General features: G+C 39.5%; 2 protein-coding genes across 3 annotated transcripts in view; one reads left to right on the forward strand and one right to left on the reverse strand.

Annotated features, from left to right (window-relative positions):
• The window catches only part of pacsin1a (protein kinase C and casein kinase substrate in neurons 1a), a 35,305-nt gene extending 24,965 nt beyond the window's left edge, over window positions 1-10,340 (forward strand). For both annotated transcript variants that reach the window (XM_083919861.1, XM_083919862.1), the window contains 8 exons: window positions 594-750; window positions 929-1,164; window positions 2,841-2,996; window positions 3,575-3,750; window positions 5,277-5,397; window positions 5,502-5,608; window positions 6,203-6,405; window positions 7,637-10,340. In XM_083919861.1, coding sequence (XP_083775987.1) covers window positions 594-750; window positions 929-1,164; window positions 2,841-2,996; window positions 3,575-3,750; window positions 5,277-5,397; window positions 5,502-5,608; window positions 6,203-6,405; window positions 7,637-7,746 — 1,266 coding nt within the window. In that variant the 3' untranslated portion in view covers window positions 7,747-10,340. The remainder of the gene's footprint in view (window positions 1-593; window positions 751-928; window positions 1,165-2,840; window positions 2,997-3,574; window positions 3,751-5,276; window positions 5,398-5,501; window positions 5,609-6,202; window positions 6,406-7,636) is intronic.
• A 793-nt stretch (window positions 10,341-11,133) lies between these two features.
• Window positions 11,134-19,124, reverse strand: LOC310951349 (SAM pointed domain-containing Ets transcription factor-like). Its single transcript, XM_083919532.1, has 6 exons — window positions 18,996-19,124; window positions 14,703-15,138; window positions 12,872-13,069; window positions 12,678-12,722; window positions 12,436-12,570; window positions 11,134-11,780 (listed from the first exon to the last, which is right to left on the reverse strand). The coding sequence occupies exons 2-6, from the start codon at window positions 15,124-15,126 to the stop codon at window positions 11,602-11,604; spliced, it is 981 nt and encodes a 326-aa protein (XP_083775658.1). The 5' UTR covers window positions 15,127-15,138; window positions 18,996-19,124; the 3' UTR covers window positions 11,134-11,601.
• Between the last annotated feature and the right edge of the window lie 780 nt (window positions 19,125-19,904).

The raw sequence follows: 19,904 nt of genomic DNA on the forward strand, positions 1-19,904 counted from the left end.
TTGCTATATAAAAAAAACTACATTTAATACTCTACCAGCACTTAACCTCCAAAGTGGTGTTAGTTTATGCACAGTCATACCATATATACAGAAATTGTATTTGTATTTTTTCAGTAAATAGACAATGTTTCAATGTTGTATGTACAAAATATGGTAGTCGCTATGACATCACCCATAGTTTTCTGAAGAGCCAAAATGAAGCTCAAAGCTGGTACTTCCCAGTGTCTCCGGCCATCGTCCTCCTGGCCATCAGTGCCTTAATTATGCATAACTTTAAGCCTAATATAATATCCTCCCCTGGCTGCTGTAAAGTTTGCCATTTCATCATGGGGGTGTATAGGGATAGATTGGCTTTTGGAGCCAGCCTCGAGTGGCCATTTGAGGAGATTGGCAGTTCTGTGTTGGCTTCGTTTTTCAGCCCTGCAGTTTGCTGCTTCATCTCAAAGCGTACATCATATATATGAAATATCTGATATATAACAACACACTTTTCATCAGTTTTTGGTATATTGTTTATTTTTTTCTGTGATAGCATCTGTATGAAGACAGATTTCCTTTCTGCTTCTTTAACTTATTTGTCCCTGTGCTCTCAGGTGGGGAACTACAAACGTGCTGTCAAGAGAGTTGATGACGGCCATCGGCTCTGCAATGACCTTATGGGCTGTCTGCAGGAACGTGCCAAGATAGAAAAATCCTACGGTGATCAGCTAACTGCGTGGTCCAAGAGATGGAGACAGCTCATTGAGAAAGGTCAGCACGTGGGAGTGGGGGCAATACAATAAAGAGCTCAACAAAGCAATGTACTTTACGCTGTCTTCCAATTTGCCAAGCCTCCTTTCAAACAATTTGATGCTCCGTGCAAATATTTGGCTGCATATCATTGCACTCAATATTTTATATGGAATTAATAATTTTGTGCGGCCCCCAGGCCCACAGTACGGCTCTGTGGAGAGAGCCTGGCTGGCTGTGATGACCGAGGCAGAGAAGGTGAGTGAGCTGCACCAAGATGTGAAGAACAACCTGGTGAACGAAGATGTAGAGAAGGTGAAGAACTGGCAAAAGGAAGCCTATCACAAGCAAATGATCGGAGGCTTCAAAGAGGCCAAGGAGGCAGACGAGGGCTTCAAGAAGGCTCAGAAACCGTGGGCTAAAAAGCTCAAGGAGGTGAGGGGGATGGAAACAAACTTATGTGAATCATCATCTTTGTCTTTTGTTGTAACAGAGCGAGTTGTATTCACTTCACAGAGGAGCTGCTTTCTGCTTCTTTCTGGCTCATAACTTTGTGTCTGTGATTCTGTTTTGTTGCTTTGTGTCCAGCTGCGTCACATCAACATTCATTCACTCATCTCTCTATCTCTCTCTCTCTCTCTTCCTCTCTCTCTCTCTCTCTCCCTCTCGCTCTCTCCCCCTCTCTGTCTCTGTCTCTATCTCTCTCTCTCTCTTCCTCTCTCTCTCTCTCTCGCTCTCTCCCCCTCTCTGTCTCTCTCTCTCTCTCTCTCTTCCTCTCTCTCTCTCTCTCTCTCTCGCTCTCTCCCCCTCTCCCCCTCTCTGTCTCTCTCTCTCTCTCTCTCTCTCTCTCCCTCTCTCTCCCTCTCGCCACACTTTTTTAAATTTAAACTGAACATCATTATAAAACTAAAATACAAAGGGGATGATGCAAAGGGCCATTTGCTTAAAATGGACCTAGTTTTTGTCGTAGATTTAGCTTAGAAGTCCGACTTGTTATAGATCCTTAAATGTACCTGTTGTATAAAGCTTCCCCATGAGTGACTAAAGCAGTGTTAGGCCTTATTATATATAACATTCAAGCATGGTGGAATTAGAAAGATAAGTAGCCAGCCAGCCAAATTGAACAACTTAATGCTTCATCCACACACAGAGTAGCTCATAATTTAACAGTAAGTTAGTAGTAACAAAGCTCTCACCACAGGCTTAGCCAGGGGCAGAGCTGGCTAATTTTCCTACCTTGAATTAAGCCAGTCTTAATATTTAGGCAGGCAGGCTTACTTAGACTGACAGTCTAAGTCCAATCTAGTGTTGGCCTTAGGAAGTGTATCTAACAAAGTGTATCTAACCGATCCTGGCCCTGGCTGGTCTTTGAAATAGTTTTTAAAACTATTTTTTATTGATTTGGTGTCTGACCTATAACTTCACTTCACTCTCACCCTTGTCATTATGTAGTTTTGTGCCACAGAAGCTACATGAACTGAATCACTGTTCAACACCAAACAACAGACACATTTAGGTTAAGTTCATCAAAGATATTGGTGTTCCCTTCGGGAGTTGGTAGAGACCAAAACAGAGCCAAAAGAAAAAACGAGTGAGTACTAGAATTACATTCATCAGGTGTCCAAATGAATGATAATGTCTTTGTAAAGAAGCAACTGTTGCCAACACGCTCACCAAATCAACGTAAAAGGTGAAGCTGTTGTCTCCGCTGCCCCAGAAGCATGTTTGCGCATCATAATCCAAACAAAAAGTCAGTCAGTCGATAATTAAATTTCTTTTTTTAAGTTTTGATTTTCAGCCACTTTGCAGATTCTAACTTCACTGCCTAAAACTATTAATATAGCATTGTGCTTTGATGCTGCTTTGCCCTGTACAATATGAGAGGACCTAGACCCTAACAGACACTGGTCTGACCGGGATTTCTCAACTCTACGTGGAAAACAGAATTCCTTACTTGTGCATATTAATATTTATGTAATTATATATATTGATCACATTCAAATCTAGTTTCATGTCTGGGCAAAGACGATGGGACTGCCTTCCTTGTGTTCCTTTGGTCAAATTAAATCATTTATGTGAGATACTGACAATGCCTGTGGTTGGACATACAGATGGAGGCAGCTAAGAAATCATACCACATGGCCTGCAAGGAGGAGAAGCTGGCTGCAGCCCGAGAGGCCAACGGCAAGACTGAGGCTTCTGTCACAGCAGACCAGCAGAAGAAACTCCACGAGAAAGTGGACAAATGCAAACAGGATTCACAGAAGGTGAGAACAAGGCCGGAAAAAAAGCAAGTGGAGAGATAAAAGGCTTTTAGTCTGTTTAGTTTTAGGCGAGTGAAAAACAAAGATGTCAAGAAACAAAAATTAAAGAATATTTGATAGCAGATTACTGCTCCGGGTTTCAAAACACACAAATACACACAAATACATGCAGGTTTACTGGTTTCATGCTTCTTAAATGTGAGCATTTGATGCTTTTCTTTGTCATACATGATTAATAAGCTGAATATATTTAGATTTTTGGACTGTTAATCAGATAAAACATACCTTGGGCAGAGTCATTTATAATGAAAATATTTGTTAAATCCCATACATCTAAAACATGATCTCATTGATCAGTCGATGTAAGGCATGTTTCTGTGCAAACACACACAAAGTATCTTGCTGGCCCAGGCTCTTTCTCTGTGTCTCCCTGTAAATATGATTGTATTTTGTTTGTGCGTATCGGCGTACATTTTGGATTCATTTACTTACTCAATATCAGGTTACAAAGAAGCCCACTATGATTGTATATTAAAATAATAATTAAACCCTGCTGAATTGCTTTCTGTTTTCTGTCTCAGGCCAAAGAAAAGTATGAGAAGTCTCTGGAGGAGCTGAACAAGTGCACCCCACAGTACATGGAGTGCATGGAGCAGGTGTTTGACCAGTGCCAGCAGCATGAAGTCAGGAGGCTGACCTTCCTCAAGGAGGCCCTGCTGGACATCAAACGCCATCTTAACCTCACTGAGAACCAAAGGTAAGCCGGGCAGAAGGTTTAATTTAGGTTGCATAGAGCTGCTGGTTTACAGTGTTTTGTTCATATCATATGAGAGGTAAAACAGACCGTAGAAACTGTTTTCTTCTATGTATGATTTTATGTATGTATTGATGGCATTAGTCAACTGTATAGTCTTTTGTTTTACCACCATTCCTGTGCAGCATCAAGTCTTACCCCTGCAGTGTAGTTCATTATCTCCCCTTATGAATTCATAGTTATACTGTACGCAACATGGGTAAATAACTCTTTGAGCGTGATTGCATGCTATACCTGTACTTCTAATCAGAAATAATCATCTTGCAAACACATTTCATAATAGATTAGTTTGATTTGTTGTGTCACATTCAGCACAGTTCGCTTCAAATTAATTAATCTAAACACACTTCTCAACCATGCATGCATTTCTCATTAGACAGACTCACAGCACTAATTAATTAATTATTCAGTCAGTGACGTTTCTGCTAAACTGAATTTTGTTCAGAGGGAATGCTTGTCATATTCTGGGCTGTTTTTAATCTGCGTGTAACAACACAGCTGGGAAATACTGCAAAGTGTTTTTTTAACCAGACCTGATGATTCGAGCCCTTTCCCGTTTGGACAATTGTGGTGTAGTTAATCCTGACTCATCATTTACGTTAGATATGTTTGATCCATTTCAAGCATTTCACACCACTCCTATTCCTACTATTCATGACCTCACCTGTGTTGCCCTGGACAAATGGCTTTTGGGGAAGAAAACATGTGATAGCTCGGTTTTAAGAGGATGCGTTTTTGTTTCCACAGTGTGCCACATAGATTAAGATAAGCATCATCTTTTTATTTATCACTGTATGCAGTGCACTTTCCTACTTAGCCTTCAAATAATGTTTTGGCCTAAAACGGATATTTACACACAAAAGCAGATAAAAGGGATAACGTATTTACACATTTTATCACTTTTTATTGTGCAAATGAAACTTTTCTCAGAAATCATAGTCAGATTCCACTTATAAAACGACAAATTCAGCATATAAGACCTTTTCTCTAAATTAAAATTGTTTTTTTTTTACAACCAATGACTCATGTATAAATCCCCACTGTAAATAAAAGCACACATTAACAATCCGGAACTGCCTTATTTAGTTCCATGAGCTGATGGCATTATTATTGTTGTTATTATTGTCTTTATTATTATTTGCAGCCAGTCTGACCAAAGACTGTATGTGCATAAACATCTTGTAGCTGCATTAATGCCTAATTTACAGGATAAATTTACAGTTCATCCTGTAAATTAGGTAATCAAACAAGGTGAATGTGCCCTTTTTATACTTTATTCTAAGATATTTGGGATAACTGTAGCATACTTGAGCTGTTGAAAACTCAGGGAGACACTTCAGTCTTGTCATGACCTAATGTTGGATCTCTTTCAACCCAGAATTTGAACTACTTTGTTGCCAAGTTGGCAGCACCCCTGGGTCTCTTCTGGCTCTTTCATTGTCACCATTTGTTCCATTTTCCCTCCTCAGCTATGCCACAATATACAGAGAACTGGAGCGCACCATCCTGGGTTCAAACACACAAGAGGACCTGAAGTGGTTCAGCAACAACCACGGCCCTGGGATGCATATGAACTGGCCTGCATTTGAGGTGCAATGATAAACCTTCAGACACAAACATTAGAAACCGCTCCTCTTCGTTTACTTGTCTTCTTCGTTCGGCATTCATGTGTTTCCTTTCACTATCATCTCCAGGAATACAACCCAGACCAGGCAAGTGCTCCCCCAAAGAAGAAGAAACCAGACGGAGCCCCACCCACTCCGAGCACCGACCATGTGGCTCCACCTGGTGACCGAAGCAGGTTGGTAATGTGTTGTTTACAATCACATCAATAACACTGAAGTAAACTCTAATTATGAAAATAGATTTTGTGCCAAATGTCAGCATGAAATTGTATGAAGTTGCTAATATTTTAAATCTTTAAGGACAACTGGTGATACTAATATACATTACATACTAATATATGTTTGCCTCATGAAAATATAAAAACCAACAATGTGTTAGTCCGTCTCTCAACCCATTCTAACTTTATTGCTCTCACCACCAAGCACATTGGTTCCTACTGAAAATGTCTTGCATCACAAATACACACTTTTATTTTTTTTAAAGGCTATATGATTTCCGAAAGCAGACGGGCACTGAATTTTAGTTAATGTTACTCAGATCAGTGTCTCAGTGTATTTGTTGGGGATTTTTCATGTTAGTATTTGCAGCAGCAGGGTGGATTATGTGGGATTAATTAAATATAAACTACAGTGCCCATGTTCATCATAATGAGAACCATGACTCCCAGTGCAACAGTGAGGCGTATTGATGTTTTTGGTAACTCACTTACAAAGGCTAATAATAAGGCTTTTAGTATTTTGTTTCACACTGCATTTTCTCTATCCTCCAGTGTGAGCAGCTATGAAAAAAACCAAGCCTACTCGACTGAGTGGTCTGATGATGAGCAGCCCGCTTCGTACTCTGGCAATGAAAACGGCGGGAACGGGAATGGGAATTCTTTCGAAGATGATTCCAGCACTGGGAAAGGGGTCCGCGTGCGCGCTCTCTATGATTATGAAGGCCAGGAACAGGATGAGCTCACCTTCAAAGCAGGTAAGACCCGATGACACTGAAGATATGATTGTCTCTACCATCATGCAGCTAAGCTCATTTTTACTCATTCATTTCTTATTCATGTAAAGAACGGGCCTACAACACTGTAGGCATGAGTTTTACAATAAGATGACTGAGCTGCAGCATCACACAGGTGGTCACAAATCACCAACTCTGTCCTTATTTCTATTCTAAAGCTCCCTCCCTCTTTAGAAGATAGCAGTGATTAGTCAATAATAGCCACATGGAAAACTAATTACAGGCACTTTCCCACAATTAACACAAGCTCTTTGGGAAATGGTGTAAAAAGGGTGCTTTAGAACCCCGCACAGTGACATGACTAACCATTTAAAGACAAGCTTTACACTGAAAAATAGCTACCCACAGCTGTGTATCTTCATCTTGATTCCATTACTGCACGGATCCTGTTTTTAACCACACACATTTGAGATGAGGTGTTTTTGAATCATCTGAGGTATATATGGCAATGGCTTAAGGATCAAAATGTCAAACTAATTATTTTAAGAGAGTAGATTAAATAAAAATTTAAAAAAGATTTTTGTTGTCTGGTCAAATCCCAGTGTGCACACTGACAGACTTTGAAGCACGTTCCTGGTAAATCCGAGAGGACTTTAGGCTGTCCCACGTTTAAAATGTCAAGTTATGGAGGGCTCTCTCGCAGTTTGAGTCTGCATTTCTGCACACTTTGCCTGAGAAAATGACCCACAATTCATAGTGCTGTGATGTAAAACACAGAGAAAGCACAGAAACGTTCAAAAACAGAAAAGGTCAACAAGCAGGACTGACATTACATTTACACAGAAAGATTAACAAGGATTTAAGTTGGTACATAAGCAATAAAATAATGTGTCTGAATAATCCCATGAGGGATGGGTCTTTGAAATGAGCAGACATGAAAATAAATTAATCATTAATTCATTCATATACTATTTTGGGCCCTTGCAGCCTCTCACCCTCAACCACTTACCAGGTGATGTTAGTTAAGTCTGTAAAGGGTCTTTAAGGTCTAAGGGGGACATTGGGATTGGGCCTGGGAGTGGGGGGGGGACTTGGACTCATGAAATTTAAAAAAAAAAAACTGCCTTACAAAAAAATACAGTACAAAAACAGACAGGAAAAAGCTGTATTTACAGATATATTCATGTTAGATTTACATTCACCATTTCATACAGGACTGCATGATGACTAAGGAGTGGTGTCTCCTTCACAGGTGATGAACTGACCAAGACTGAGGACGAAGATGAGCAAGGCTGGTGTAGAGGGCGTTTGGACAACGGCCGAGAGGGACTGTACCCGGCCAATTACGTTGAGCCGATCTAGTCACATTTCTGGACAAGGACACGCCATTGGAGGCAGCTTGAACTGTCCCGTCCAATTGCATCGCACATAGCCAGAGACTTAAGAGCAACACACCCCTTGCCCAACAGATGCGCCAAGCAGTCTTGCCTAAATAAAAACTTAGTAACCCTAAAAGACAATATATCAGTATAATATATTTTATCCAGCATTTGTGGTGGGTGGACTTACACATTTAAAAACAGGAGCAGCAGTTATTCCAGTATATACACACTCAACTATAACATCAAGACAGTGCAGGACCACATTGCTTCTCTGTGTAGCTGTATTTAAAGTATAATGCAGCTTATTTAAACTTGCAGTACACTGCAGTCTGTTCTCTTGTGAAAATGGGAAGATAATATAATCAGTTATACCCATTCGACAAAGACAAGCTTCTCTAACCTGCATTGTGTATATACAGTGTGATGCCATTTTTGTGTAGCATTTTTAATGCTGTGTGTGGTCAGTCGTCATTCTTACATCTGGAATGCTGTGTAGTGTTTAAAGTTCCACAAACAGTATCCTCTATTTTTTTTCCTCGTTCTTTTGTTTTTCTTTGTGATTTGGTCCAACCTTTTTTCCGGTGTGTGCAGTGCTATGTGTTTTTAACTGTTTCTGAACTTGCATAGCAGCATGTGCTATGCAAAAAAAACTTGCATTCCCTGAATCCTGCAGCCTCCTCCAGGCTACAACTTGATGCAACACTTTGACTGTAAATGCAGAGTTCACTTTTTAGCATCACATTCTTCTGGACAAGCTTCTGTTTTCATGAAAGGAAGCTTGTTGATGAACTGATTTTATGTTTGTTTGTTTTGTTTTTGACATGTTTCTTTTCTTAGCATCACTAACCCGTCGACAATATCATCTCCATGCAATCCAAGGAAATGACATACAGTTTCAACAGAAGCTTTCATTCTTGGTTCAGTACATCAGGTCTCATTTTACATCTACTACTGCTAACAAGAAACGCGAGTCACACATTCCCTCAGAGCGAAGTCGGATCTCCTTGAGGTTGCCACTGCAGCATAAGAAGTGGGTTCTGAACAATGCCTGTGCCGGGCACTTTTCTTCTAGAGCATGGGGCCAACGAAGGCATGTCAATGCATTACTGTGCTACTAACGGTTGTCTGAAGACCGAAGCATCTTCAACAGGACATGAATGTACTAGTGTTTGGGCTTTAAAGAGGACCTGTTGTCTAAACATGGTTCTCCACCGTCAGTTAAAGCCCCACCTAGCAAAAAGCACTAGTTATGTGGCCCATCTCCCTGCTGAGCCAAAGAGTGACCCAATGTCATCAACTATCTGTTTTTTCTCCATGCAATAACTTCACATATAACAGCTTCAGTGAGGATCAACTTGTAGCTGCCTCCCAGTCCACCCAAACTTCATTTGTCTGCAAAATGGCGCGCTGTGACACAGGTAATACATTGGCCACCAGTACTGCGCTGCATGTAAGTGTATTACTCTTACACGGTGCATTATATGGTTATTTTTAAATCTTTGACTTGCTCCATATAAATTAAATTTCTAGCAGGTGTTACCAGATGTTGTTTAGAGAGGTATCTTGCTACGAGTTGCACCTAAATCTCTGATTAGATGGGAGCAATGCTTTTTATAACCTAGTTGTCCTGAAGTTTTTTAATTTCACTGGACCAAAAGCAGTCAGATGTGTTTAGCTCTGTGTCTGGAACAGGATGTGACAGGTTTGGGTCTCACACATGAGGAGAAACACATCACCAGCTCACAAGTTGTGTCTTAGAGTAAAGCTGTCCAGCATAGCAAAAAGGACTCCTATCATTAAACTGTCCCACTTCCTCTATGCGCGCGCACACACACTGACACACACACACACACACACACACACACACACACACACACACACACACACACGTATACAAACTCACACAATAAACACACACACAATATACACAAAACACACAAGTTCAAACACATATTCCACATTACCAGGTTAATATTTTGGGGTGGGGGGGGGGGCATCATCCAGTGTGTATGAGTTGTGTAAGTGTAACAGGAAAAAAAAAGTAAAAAAATAAATGCAAGTGATTGACTATTAAGAAAAAATGTAGTGTTATACATGTAAATGTGATTCATTAAAATAACAGCAATGGAAAACATATAAAGTAATAGGTACCATATCGTATGAATTTCATTGCAATGGAATTGTCAGTGTATCATAAAAGCGTGACGTTATCCCACGCAGTCAGATTTGTATATGATGATGTAATTTAAAGATTATATTCTATTGTAACTGTACAACTGTGTTGAGTTGAAAAATGAGACCTAACCATGTTGAGGCAGTAAAAAGGTGTACATGTAAATGCTTTTTTATGTTCATGATCTCTTCCTTATGCACACAGGGGACAGCAGCTCATGTTGTGGAAACCCTATATTAGCGGTCTAGAAGATGTATGTTTATAGTTAGTGATGTACTTTTATCTCCTAACTGGTGTAGTGCCTGTTCATCTTGATGTAACAAGAAGTTCATTTAAATATGCATAAAGATGATTATGATCACAGATAATACTGACGATAGTGATGAAAAACCAGACTCAAATTTGTTGTGATGGTGTCAATATTGCGATATTGGTTTGAAAGGGGAAACAAGTTTGTTGAAGAAAAGAATTTAGTGTCTGTGTGTTTTTTGTATGTGAATATAGTTGTGCTTAGAAAGGAGACAGCATTTGCTTAAATAATGCTTTATTTTGGATTCTGAACATAATCCAGAATGGAATAGACATGTAAAAAGGATTATCCATCAAGGCAGGTTTAATAAAATATTCACTTATTCTAGCATTGCTCTGCAACTTCTAAGTAATCTTGACACTTGAATGGGAATAACAAGAAGTGTCCTTGTTTAAAAAGAGAGAGAGAGAATTCAAAGGAATAGTTTGTAGTTTGAAAAACAATGCTAAGACACTTTCTTGCAAAGAGTCAGATGAGAAAATTGATACCATTCACATGTCTCTATGCTTAATATGTAGCTGGAGCCCGCAGCTAGTTAGCTTAGCTCGATACAAAGCCTGGAAACTGACCAGTTGCAGCATTACATGGTAAATAGTGAGCTTTAAAGTTGCTCATATGCAGATTTTCTTTTTCTTTTTCTTTTTAAATGTTCAGATGGGGTCATCCCTATGTTCCCCGGGTCCTATGTTCGACCCTTTTCCCCCAAAAGAGTCCTATGTTACCCGGTTGCATAAGCCTATTCCTCCGCTGATTTAATTTGGCATTTTGTTAGGGTTAGAGTTTACGGATAGGTCAGGGTTAAGGGTTAGGGTAAGGGTCTACATAGGGCTATTTGCCGGGGAATTTGGCACTGATTGTGGAAAAAATAACATCGGACCCTTTCTGTGAAAAGCCCCTTTTTCAAGAAAAAGGTCCAATGTTCCCCAGTCACATACAAAACGGGGAACATAGGTATGCTCCCGTAAAGACAGAGCCAGGCTTCATGCTAAGCTGAGCCAGCCAACCGCTGGCTTCAGCTACTGTAGAGATATGAAAGTGGTATCAACCCCCTCTAATATTCAGTAAGAAAGCAAAGCATTTCTTTGTATGCGTTCTTTTGAGAAACCAAACAGCACACCAAAAGTACATTTCAAACAAGAGTGCTAACAACAAATAGAATACAATCAGTATTAAGAATAATAAAGTAGAGTGAGGCAGGAGTGCATCGTTCAGTAGGCAGTCTTTACAATTGAAATGAAACATCAAGTACAATGAACGAACAAGCTTCAGAGTTCATGTTACTCTTACTGTATGACCAGCATATCTTTGGTTCCTCCTCAGCTCATTCTCTTGGGATCAGCCGATCCGCTTCATCATACTGGGTTGACAAACTGGTAGACCAGTCTGCGTGATACATCAGGCTTTCGAATGATGCCTTTTTTATAGTACTGGCGTATAGAGCGACTCAGTTTGTCATAGTTCATAGCCGGGCGGTTCTTCCTGATGCCCCATAGCCTCGCCACGAGAGCTGAGTCTTCTATTTTGAAAATCCCTTTTGAAAGAAGAAAGAAAATGTGCTCAGTTTGGGCTCTGCGGTGAACAAAAGAGTCTACATTTTAGCGTTAGATGAGAAGATCGATTACCACTCTCATCATGTTTGTAGACTGCGCAGAACATGAAGCTACATCAATGAGACAGTTAGCTCAGCTTAGCTCAAAAAAGTGGAAACACAGGGAAATAGCTAGCCTATAACCAGAGTTTAAAGAAATACACCTTTCAGCACCTCTAAAGCTCACAAATGAATATGTTAATAATTAATACATACTAAAAATGAAGTATAAAACCGGGTTGTAGTTTTAGGAGATGTGCTGAACTATTTCTTGGCTAGGCGCAGTTACTTGCATTGAGGAAGAAGATAGATTGATACAATATGTTAATTATTGAACATTACAGCAGCTAGAAGGCAGATTTTTTACCTATGGACAGGGCCAGTCTAGTTGTTTCCCCCTCTTATGCTAAGCAGACGGGAGAGTGGCATCTATCTTCTCATCTAACTCTTGGCAAGAAAATACAACAAACAAAAAGTGTATTTCCCCGAATGTTGTACTAAATGACTTTACTTTAAGTCTCCCTTTTTAGCATTTATAATCAGTAGATAAACATTTAATAAATGGTTTATAACACGCTATAATGTAGTATCACCATACCTTTCTCTTTGTTCAGCCAGCGGATGCAGCGGCTGTAGTTATGAGGCTTGAGGAGCAGCTCTCGGAGGAACTGCCACAGGTGGATTGGCTGGCTGGGGTAGTTACGAATCACATCTGACCAGGAATCATCATCAACTGCTGACGTAGGAGATATTTTCAGAAACCACGTCCCTTCCCCTTGTTTTGCTTCAGTATTTGAATCAGTTAGTAGTATTGAAATCTAGTTATAATCAAGAACTTACCCGATTTGCTGTCTTCTGGTGGGCAGCGCTCCTTCATTGCTGCAGCTAAACAAACAAAGAAACAATAGAGACAGTCATGAAGCAGTTTACACCACACGGAATACTTAAAGCCAATCTTACATTTGCTGCTGGTCACACTGCATTTGCTTCACAATTAGCCTTTCCTAATTTGCATAACTGCCTGTTGTTCTTACCAGATCTCCAGATGTCCAGATGAGCATATAGCATGTCTCCAAACTGTGAGGAGCGTTGTCTGAAATCTGCTTCTGTCATGGAGCACAGATCCCTGCCGCTCAGCTGCTGAAACATTGTGCTGACCTGCGACAGCCTGTGCAGGTGTTCGGTCCAGAGGAGCCACTTCTGAACATGCACACTGCTCCAGTCCAGCGGGTCTATGGAGAAAAGCACAGAGGGACAAGGCGTTTTATTTCACACAGCTCCCCACAGGTTCAGGTGCAGCCAGACCATAAAGGAGCAGTGTTGGATGTAGGGGGTTCTATTGGCAGAAATGAAATATAATATTAACAATAATGTTTTCATTAGTATGTAATAAGTGTATAATAATAAGAATCATTGTGTTTCGTTGGCTCAGAATGAGCCCTTCAGATCTATATGGAAGTGTCCAGACGGTAACCCTAGATTTGCAAAAACCTTTGCTAGATTTGCTTCCGACCACCTATATTAACCTTAACCATCCGAGTTCAATGCCTAACCTTTATCATCCCACTAGACTTTTGCATATCTTGGGTTACCATCTAGACACAACTGCTATATAGGCACTGAGTCCGCCATGTTGCACCCCAAGTTACTACAGTAATCCCAAATGGCTAAACCAAACACTGGGTCTTGAGAAGACCTTTTGTCATTTCTATGTTGCCTGAAGGCCACCATAGGTTGGAAAGGGACGCATGAGTGGAGGGGTATTCTGTTAGATACCTCTAAATCTTATGCACTGGTCCTTTAAATGAAGACATTATTTTGACCCATATAAACATGACAGCATCAGTTCAGTCTCTAAAAGATGTGTGTTTTTGTTTTATTCTGGAATCCAGAGTTTGACCCATTCAGGGGATAGAAAATTGGGATATCTTTGCCTCAGTTTCTCCCATTTTGACCATTCTTTTTTAAATTTGTGTGAATGTGTGAATTAGGCCAAAGGTCAGGACTCAGCAGCTACTAAAGATGTTCAAAGAAAAAGAAGATATTTGGTAGTGAATTAACTTGACAAGTTTAGTAAGCTGAACCAAAGGTTAAAGGATATGTACAGTAATTGAAGGAAATGTCTGAACATATAAACCAAACCAGAATAACCAAACACAAAACCTAAAACTTCAGTTTAAAGATTCCATTTATAGTTATGTAAATTTAATGAGCTTCATGACTGGTTCAACTTGTCAACATCAGTTTATCCGTCACAGATACAATAAGCCTGAGGAAATGTGAATAATATAATTTAAGGCTCACAATTTACAAATTGTAAACCTTCCTGTATTACAAATTGGGGGCGTAGAATTTGAAATTTCTATACGACAGAAAAGGTCTAGCAAAATGATGCGTTTTGCTGCACTCCTGGAAGTGTAGGCTCTAGTGTTTCTTGAGTTTGATCCATATTAGGGATAAAAAGGCAAGATTTGCCTCTGCTACTTTAATTCTGAGCACTCAAGAAAAGAAAACCTCTCCTTTGGATTAATACCACTAGCTGAGTCGTTAAAATCCTATGCAAATTTCAAATGAAAGCAAATAATCACTCACACACAGTATAGTTTTAAGGTTCTAGATAAAGACTCAGTTCATTGAGGAGTGAAGATAATCGTCTGTCAACAGAGAAGTTTGCACAAGGTGGGCTGGGCCTCCGATCCTCACCAGCTGTGTCAGTGTGGATGTTGATGTGAGAGCAAACAAACAGATGAGGGCTTCTGGAGGTTCATTTTATAACACTACAACGTCTGCCAACACTTTTATACAACCGGTTGTGTCTATTCAAATGATGATAATATGATATTAACCAGTTGTATCCTATCTTACCTGGTGCAATGTTGAGCAGTTTGCAAGCCGTGTCGACGTCCTTCAGCACTTCCCCTACCACCATGGTCTGAACCTGCTCCAGACAGCGCTCCTCTACCTGACCCTCCGTCTCAGAGGGGGGGTCCTGGAGTTGGCTGGGCTTGGCTGGGCTCGGCTCCAGAGTCCTCGAGGGAAGAGCAGCAGGAGCCGGGGCCTCTGTCATCCTCAGCACCCAGGGGTTCTCTTCTATAGCTAATCTGTCGTAGCAGGGGAGGTAGACCCCCGGCCAGCTGAGCTCAGGCAGCCCCAACAAGCTGCGGGGCGGTTTGATGTCCTCTGCCTCGTCCAGCCAGGCCATCCTGGTGTCAGCGTGGGGGTGACTGATGTACAGAGGTGAGTGTGCAGTGCAGCCCGTGTGCTCATAGCCTGGACTTCCCATGCTCATGTTTGTTTAACACTGGGTGAAGAAAGCACTGTTTTAATAAAACATTTTCATCTGTGTCATAACAGATTTACACCCTGCCTGACATTTTCAGCAGTGACACTGACAAGAGTTGCATTGATGCTACCATACCCAAATGCTCAATATTTAAACAGTAGCACTCCTAAAGTAAACTTGACATTCATTCCATGGTATTTACTTTGCTGGGACTCACTTTGAAATAAGGAATCTGTCATTCCAGCTTTGCGAACTGGAGCCATTGTGACGGCCCCATTAATTGAAGCCTTTGTTTGTCTTTGATTTTTTTAACATAACTGAAAAATTCTGTTTTTAATCCAGCATCTGTCAGAATTATTTCTGATTCTCTAATGAATCTGTTCATTTGGAAACATCCAGTTCCAACAGGTTCAGCCTGTGTACAATTCTGACCTGACCTTCCATTATTTTCAACATTATTCAACAATATCAGAAACCAATCTACTCCACCTTTAAATATAGATAAAGAAGATCAAACCCCGTCTGAACTCCAACAGGTAAATGTCAGTTTGACTGTAATTCCAAAAAGCTTGTTATTATGGTAAAGGAGTTGTTGGCTACTATCACAATGCAACACCCAGTGCCTTTTAGACATATCAGGTCATTAAGATGGATCACAAGTAAACTGCAAAATAAAAGCTTGATAGAATACAGCATAAAGGGTGGGACACATATAATATGTGGATAACGGATAAGTAACTGGAGCTTGTGTATGAGTAAGAGAACAGCTCACCTGGCTGGGAGTGGTGCTGTATGTCACTATGTGATTTGAAAAAATAATACACCTGTTTCCATTTCAAGTTGTGTATCTACAGTATTTAATAGATAATGCTTTTATCAGCTTGTGACATTACAAAAGACAGAAATGCATGACAAAGTGATTGAAATAGACTCTGAACGCATTATGCTGAGTATTATTCACTGACCAGTGGACTGTTCTTCAGTCCAAAACAACGGCACATGGAGCGAGGTAGTGTGATAAGGACTGCTGTTGGAGTTTTGGTAACAAAACAGAGCTATAAATCACAGATAACTGAAACTTATTTAAGTATGTTTGCAGCACAGAGAGGAGGCAAAGAAGACATTATGCCATCGTTAACTTATTTTATTGCCTATAGCCAATAAAAGTATTACTATTAATTTCCAGTTCACCTGACTCTCTTTAGAGTCGTATCGTAATGTAAAGTTTTTGCTTTTAACTTGACTCATTCTTCTATGATATTTCTTATCTTTTTTCTTTTATGTTTTATTATATTATTGTAATAATCACGATTGATATTGTACATTTTAAATTGTGTTGTACCATACACTTATCTATGTGCTCTTATGGAGCTCTCATGAAAATGAAATTTCAATGTCAGAGGGACTTGATTCAATAAAAGTTTATCTGTCTATCTAATTGTGTATAATCTGTTAACATTACCACCGCAAATGTAACAAATGTAAAAATAGATACTTGTGTTTGTGTGAACAAGGTGCATGGCATAGATGTCTGGTCACACGTCTCTACTATTGTTTCCTCGCCTGCAGGCATTAACAGTTTAAATGTTTGGCGGCGGGAAAAACTTGCTCTTTTAGATTATCCTTTCACCTCTGGGGCAAATGTCATTTCTGTGTATGTGATCAAATGAAAAGCAGCACGCTCGGGAAAACAAGTCTATTATTTGTAATTCTTCTGTGTTTTAGACAGTAGCCAAACTGATATGAGAGGGATTATGTCGATACTGCAAGCTTTGGTCATTCAAGGGCACTTGCATTCCACTTATCTTTGGACAAAGGTGTTTCACAACACACCTTTATGAGCTGTTCTGTATCTGTTCAGGAAAATGTTTACATGTGTCTGTGTGAGCCTGTGTGCATGTGTGTGTGTGTTTGATACAGGTTGAAGAGTCGTGGTACAAAAGAGAGCGCAAGAGCACTTGTAATTCTTATCTATACACACAATTTAGCATGTGTCTTCACACCAATTTATTTTCTCTCTACAAAACGAGTTTATTGCACTTTATCCAACTGTAAAATAACAACAATTAGAATAAAAGTCTATTTTATGGTCAGCAGGGAACTCTGTTAACTGCTTGAAATACATCACTTTAAACAATATTTGACATGTTTAGTGGTCTAGACATCATTATAAGGACAACACATTCATTATTAGAATCATTTTGTATTGGAGTTCTCGTAGGACAAGTGGTATTGGAAGTAAGAGTAGGAGTAGCATTGGTGGCAGTCAGCTAATACAGTCATCATAACTGTAAAAGTAGTGGGAGCAGATATATATGAATGCATTACAGTTATAACAGCAGTAGCACAGACAACATAATAGCGGGGTCGTAATAGTAATAGCAGAAGTAGATAGTGGTGGAAAACTTAAAAAGTAAACTTCAAAGTAAATTTCTCAAGCGTTGTACTTTAATTTTCATTTTATGCTAACAAATATTTAATTTTAGAGTCACTATAGTTACTATAATTACTAGTCACTGATTACTTTGCATATTAATAGATATAAAATAATAATAAGAACAAATCATCTCATAAAATATGAGCCAATATTCTAGATTAAACAATCCAACCGTATAAAATAGTGGCTCCACTTTGACCAGCCACAACATCAATGCATGAGTATCAATAAACCAATAATATAACATTTATTTATTTTGAACTGTAGTTACATTTTGTTGTTGGCTATTTTTAAATAGGTCTTTTGTCACAGCAGACACTGGACTTGATATAGTAACTAATAACATTAAAGATGGCTTTGTACTATTCAAGTTTCCCAGTGAGAGTGACAGTGACAGTGAGCCCGCTTGCACAACATGAGGACCCTGAAAGCAGCTAAATGGAATTCAGCCAGCATTCATTTTATTATTTACACCTGTATTTTGTAACATGTCAAAATGCTGTGTATAAAAAAGCCCCATTGTAATTTTGACTTAATTTGTATGCATATAGGATGAATCAAAGCCACAACATTTACATTATAATCTTGGATAGTAGTACAGTATAATGAGCATTACTACCTTTAGGTACTTCTTCCATTACTGTAATCAGCGGTGGAAGGCAACTAAATACTTTTACTCTCAAGTACTGTAAGTAAATACAAATTTGACTTCCATTTCCATTTTATGTAACTCCACTATATCTCAAAGGGAAACATTGGACTTTTTACTCCACTACATTTCTCTGACATCTTTAGTTCAGATTAGAATGTGTCACCCCCTTCTTGTCCAATGAAAACCGTGTATCTCCAGAATATTTGTGATAAACTGAAGGATGAATTGAAATTTTCCTACTTCTGAAGCGAAATAAAGGGCTTTAAGACCCTCTTGGGTCAGCCGGAACGAGCACCATCACAAAACTGAAAACTCATGAAAAGATTTTAAAGATACATGGTTCTCACAGGACGGTGACGCTACACATGATGATTTTATAGAATATATGATGCATTGCTGTAGATTAAAGCAGTAACATGCAACACACACATTAATGCAGCAGTAATATTTTTTTACAGAAATGTCATATATAATAGAAAAACACATACAGAACATTTTACTGCACAATCACTACATTTACTTTAAGTAATTTAAGTACATTTTGCAGATGATACTTACACACTTTTATTAAAGTAAGATTTGAATGCAGGACATTTACGTGTAGTAGAGTATTTTTATAGTGTGGTATTAGTACTTTTACTTCAGTAAAGTATCTGAATACTTCTTCCACCCTGCTGGTAATAGAAGTTATAGCAGTATTAGTAGCAGGTACTGCCCTGTGCTAGTTATAATAGTACTATAGTAGCAATACTAGCCTAGAAGTAGTAGAAGTATTTTGAGTCTTACCTTGTCAGTGTTGGATTCAGTAGAGTCTCCAATGCTAAGTCTTCTCCTCAACTCTTCTTCTAAGTTTGAGTTTAGACTAAAGTCAAGGTGTATCTTTTTCACCCTCAGGTGAGGATGCGCCTTACGCAAGTTATGACCTAGCCCTCACAGCTGGATAACTTCTGTCCACTCCAACTATCAAAACACCTTATTTCACTCCTGGTACAAGCAGTAAGTGCTTGACTTATTTGGGACGCAGTGCCTTCGTGACATATCAATTCTGAAAGAAAGGGTGTGTCCCAATGAGGGAGGTTGTTCCAAGTGCCTACTTAATAATGACTTGGGGCAGTATTGCAGAGGAGAGTTCCTTCAGTAAATAGACCTGGTGAGTCCCTTAGGGAATGCTGTACGTTTTGGGTTTTTTTACAACCATTTTAAGAATGGCAGTTTTTAAGGATCATCAAACGTTTTGAACATAAAACTTGAATCCAACTTTATCTAATCTAATCTGATCCAAGGAGGTCATTGTGACAAAGTTTGCCATTCTGTGCGAGAGGTGAGGAATAGTTCATGACCATTTTGGGACAGATCAGGCCCAGTAGAGTTTTTTGCCATGCAGCTCTGGGGAAGTCACTGCAGAAAATGTGAAATCACAATGTTAGCAAAACGGTACACTCAACTGACACTCACTGTCAAGCCGTTCCACTGTTAGAGGATCAGCGCACTGTTTGCATAGAGCAGTTTTCCATTGCAGTGAAGCTTAAGGAAGATGAACCTGATTTTCCACAGAAAATAAAATCCTAATCAGTTACCACTTGGACTTTTGGGGACTATACAGGACAGAGATCATTAGAAGGAAGCTTGAACTCATATGACACAAAAAAGGCTGACTATGTAAGGACATTTGGGATCCAGAGCATAACATCTATG

Source organism: Echiichthys vipera (assembly GCF_963691815.1).
Source record: "Echiichthys vipera genome assembly, chromosome: 9".
Classification (NCBI taxonomy): Eukaryota; Metazoa; Chordata; class Actinopteri; order Perciformes; family Trachinidae; genus Echiichthys; species Echiichthys vipera.

Excerpts from the sequence above, each read along its gene's own strand:
- LOC310951349 (XM_083919532.1), bottom strand. The coding sequence starts at position 15,126 with ATGAGCATGGGAAGTCCAGGCTATGAGCACACGGGCTGCACTGCACAC. Across the intron at positions 12,723-12,871 it reads TCTGGACATCTGGAGATCTG|CTGCAGCAATGAAGGAGCGC; the intron begins GTAAGAACAACA and ends TTGTTTGTTTAG. Across the intron at positions 12,571-12,677 it reads ACCAGAAGACAGCAAATCGG|TTGATGATGATTCCTGGTCA; the intron begins GTAAGTTCTTGA and ends CTACGTCAGCAG.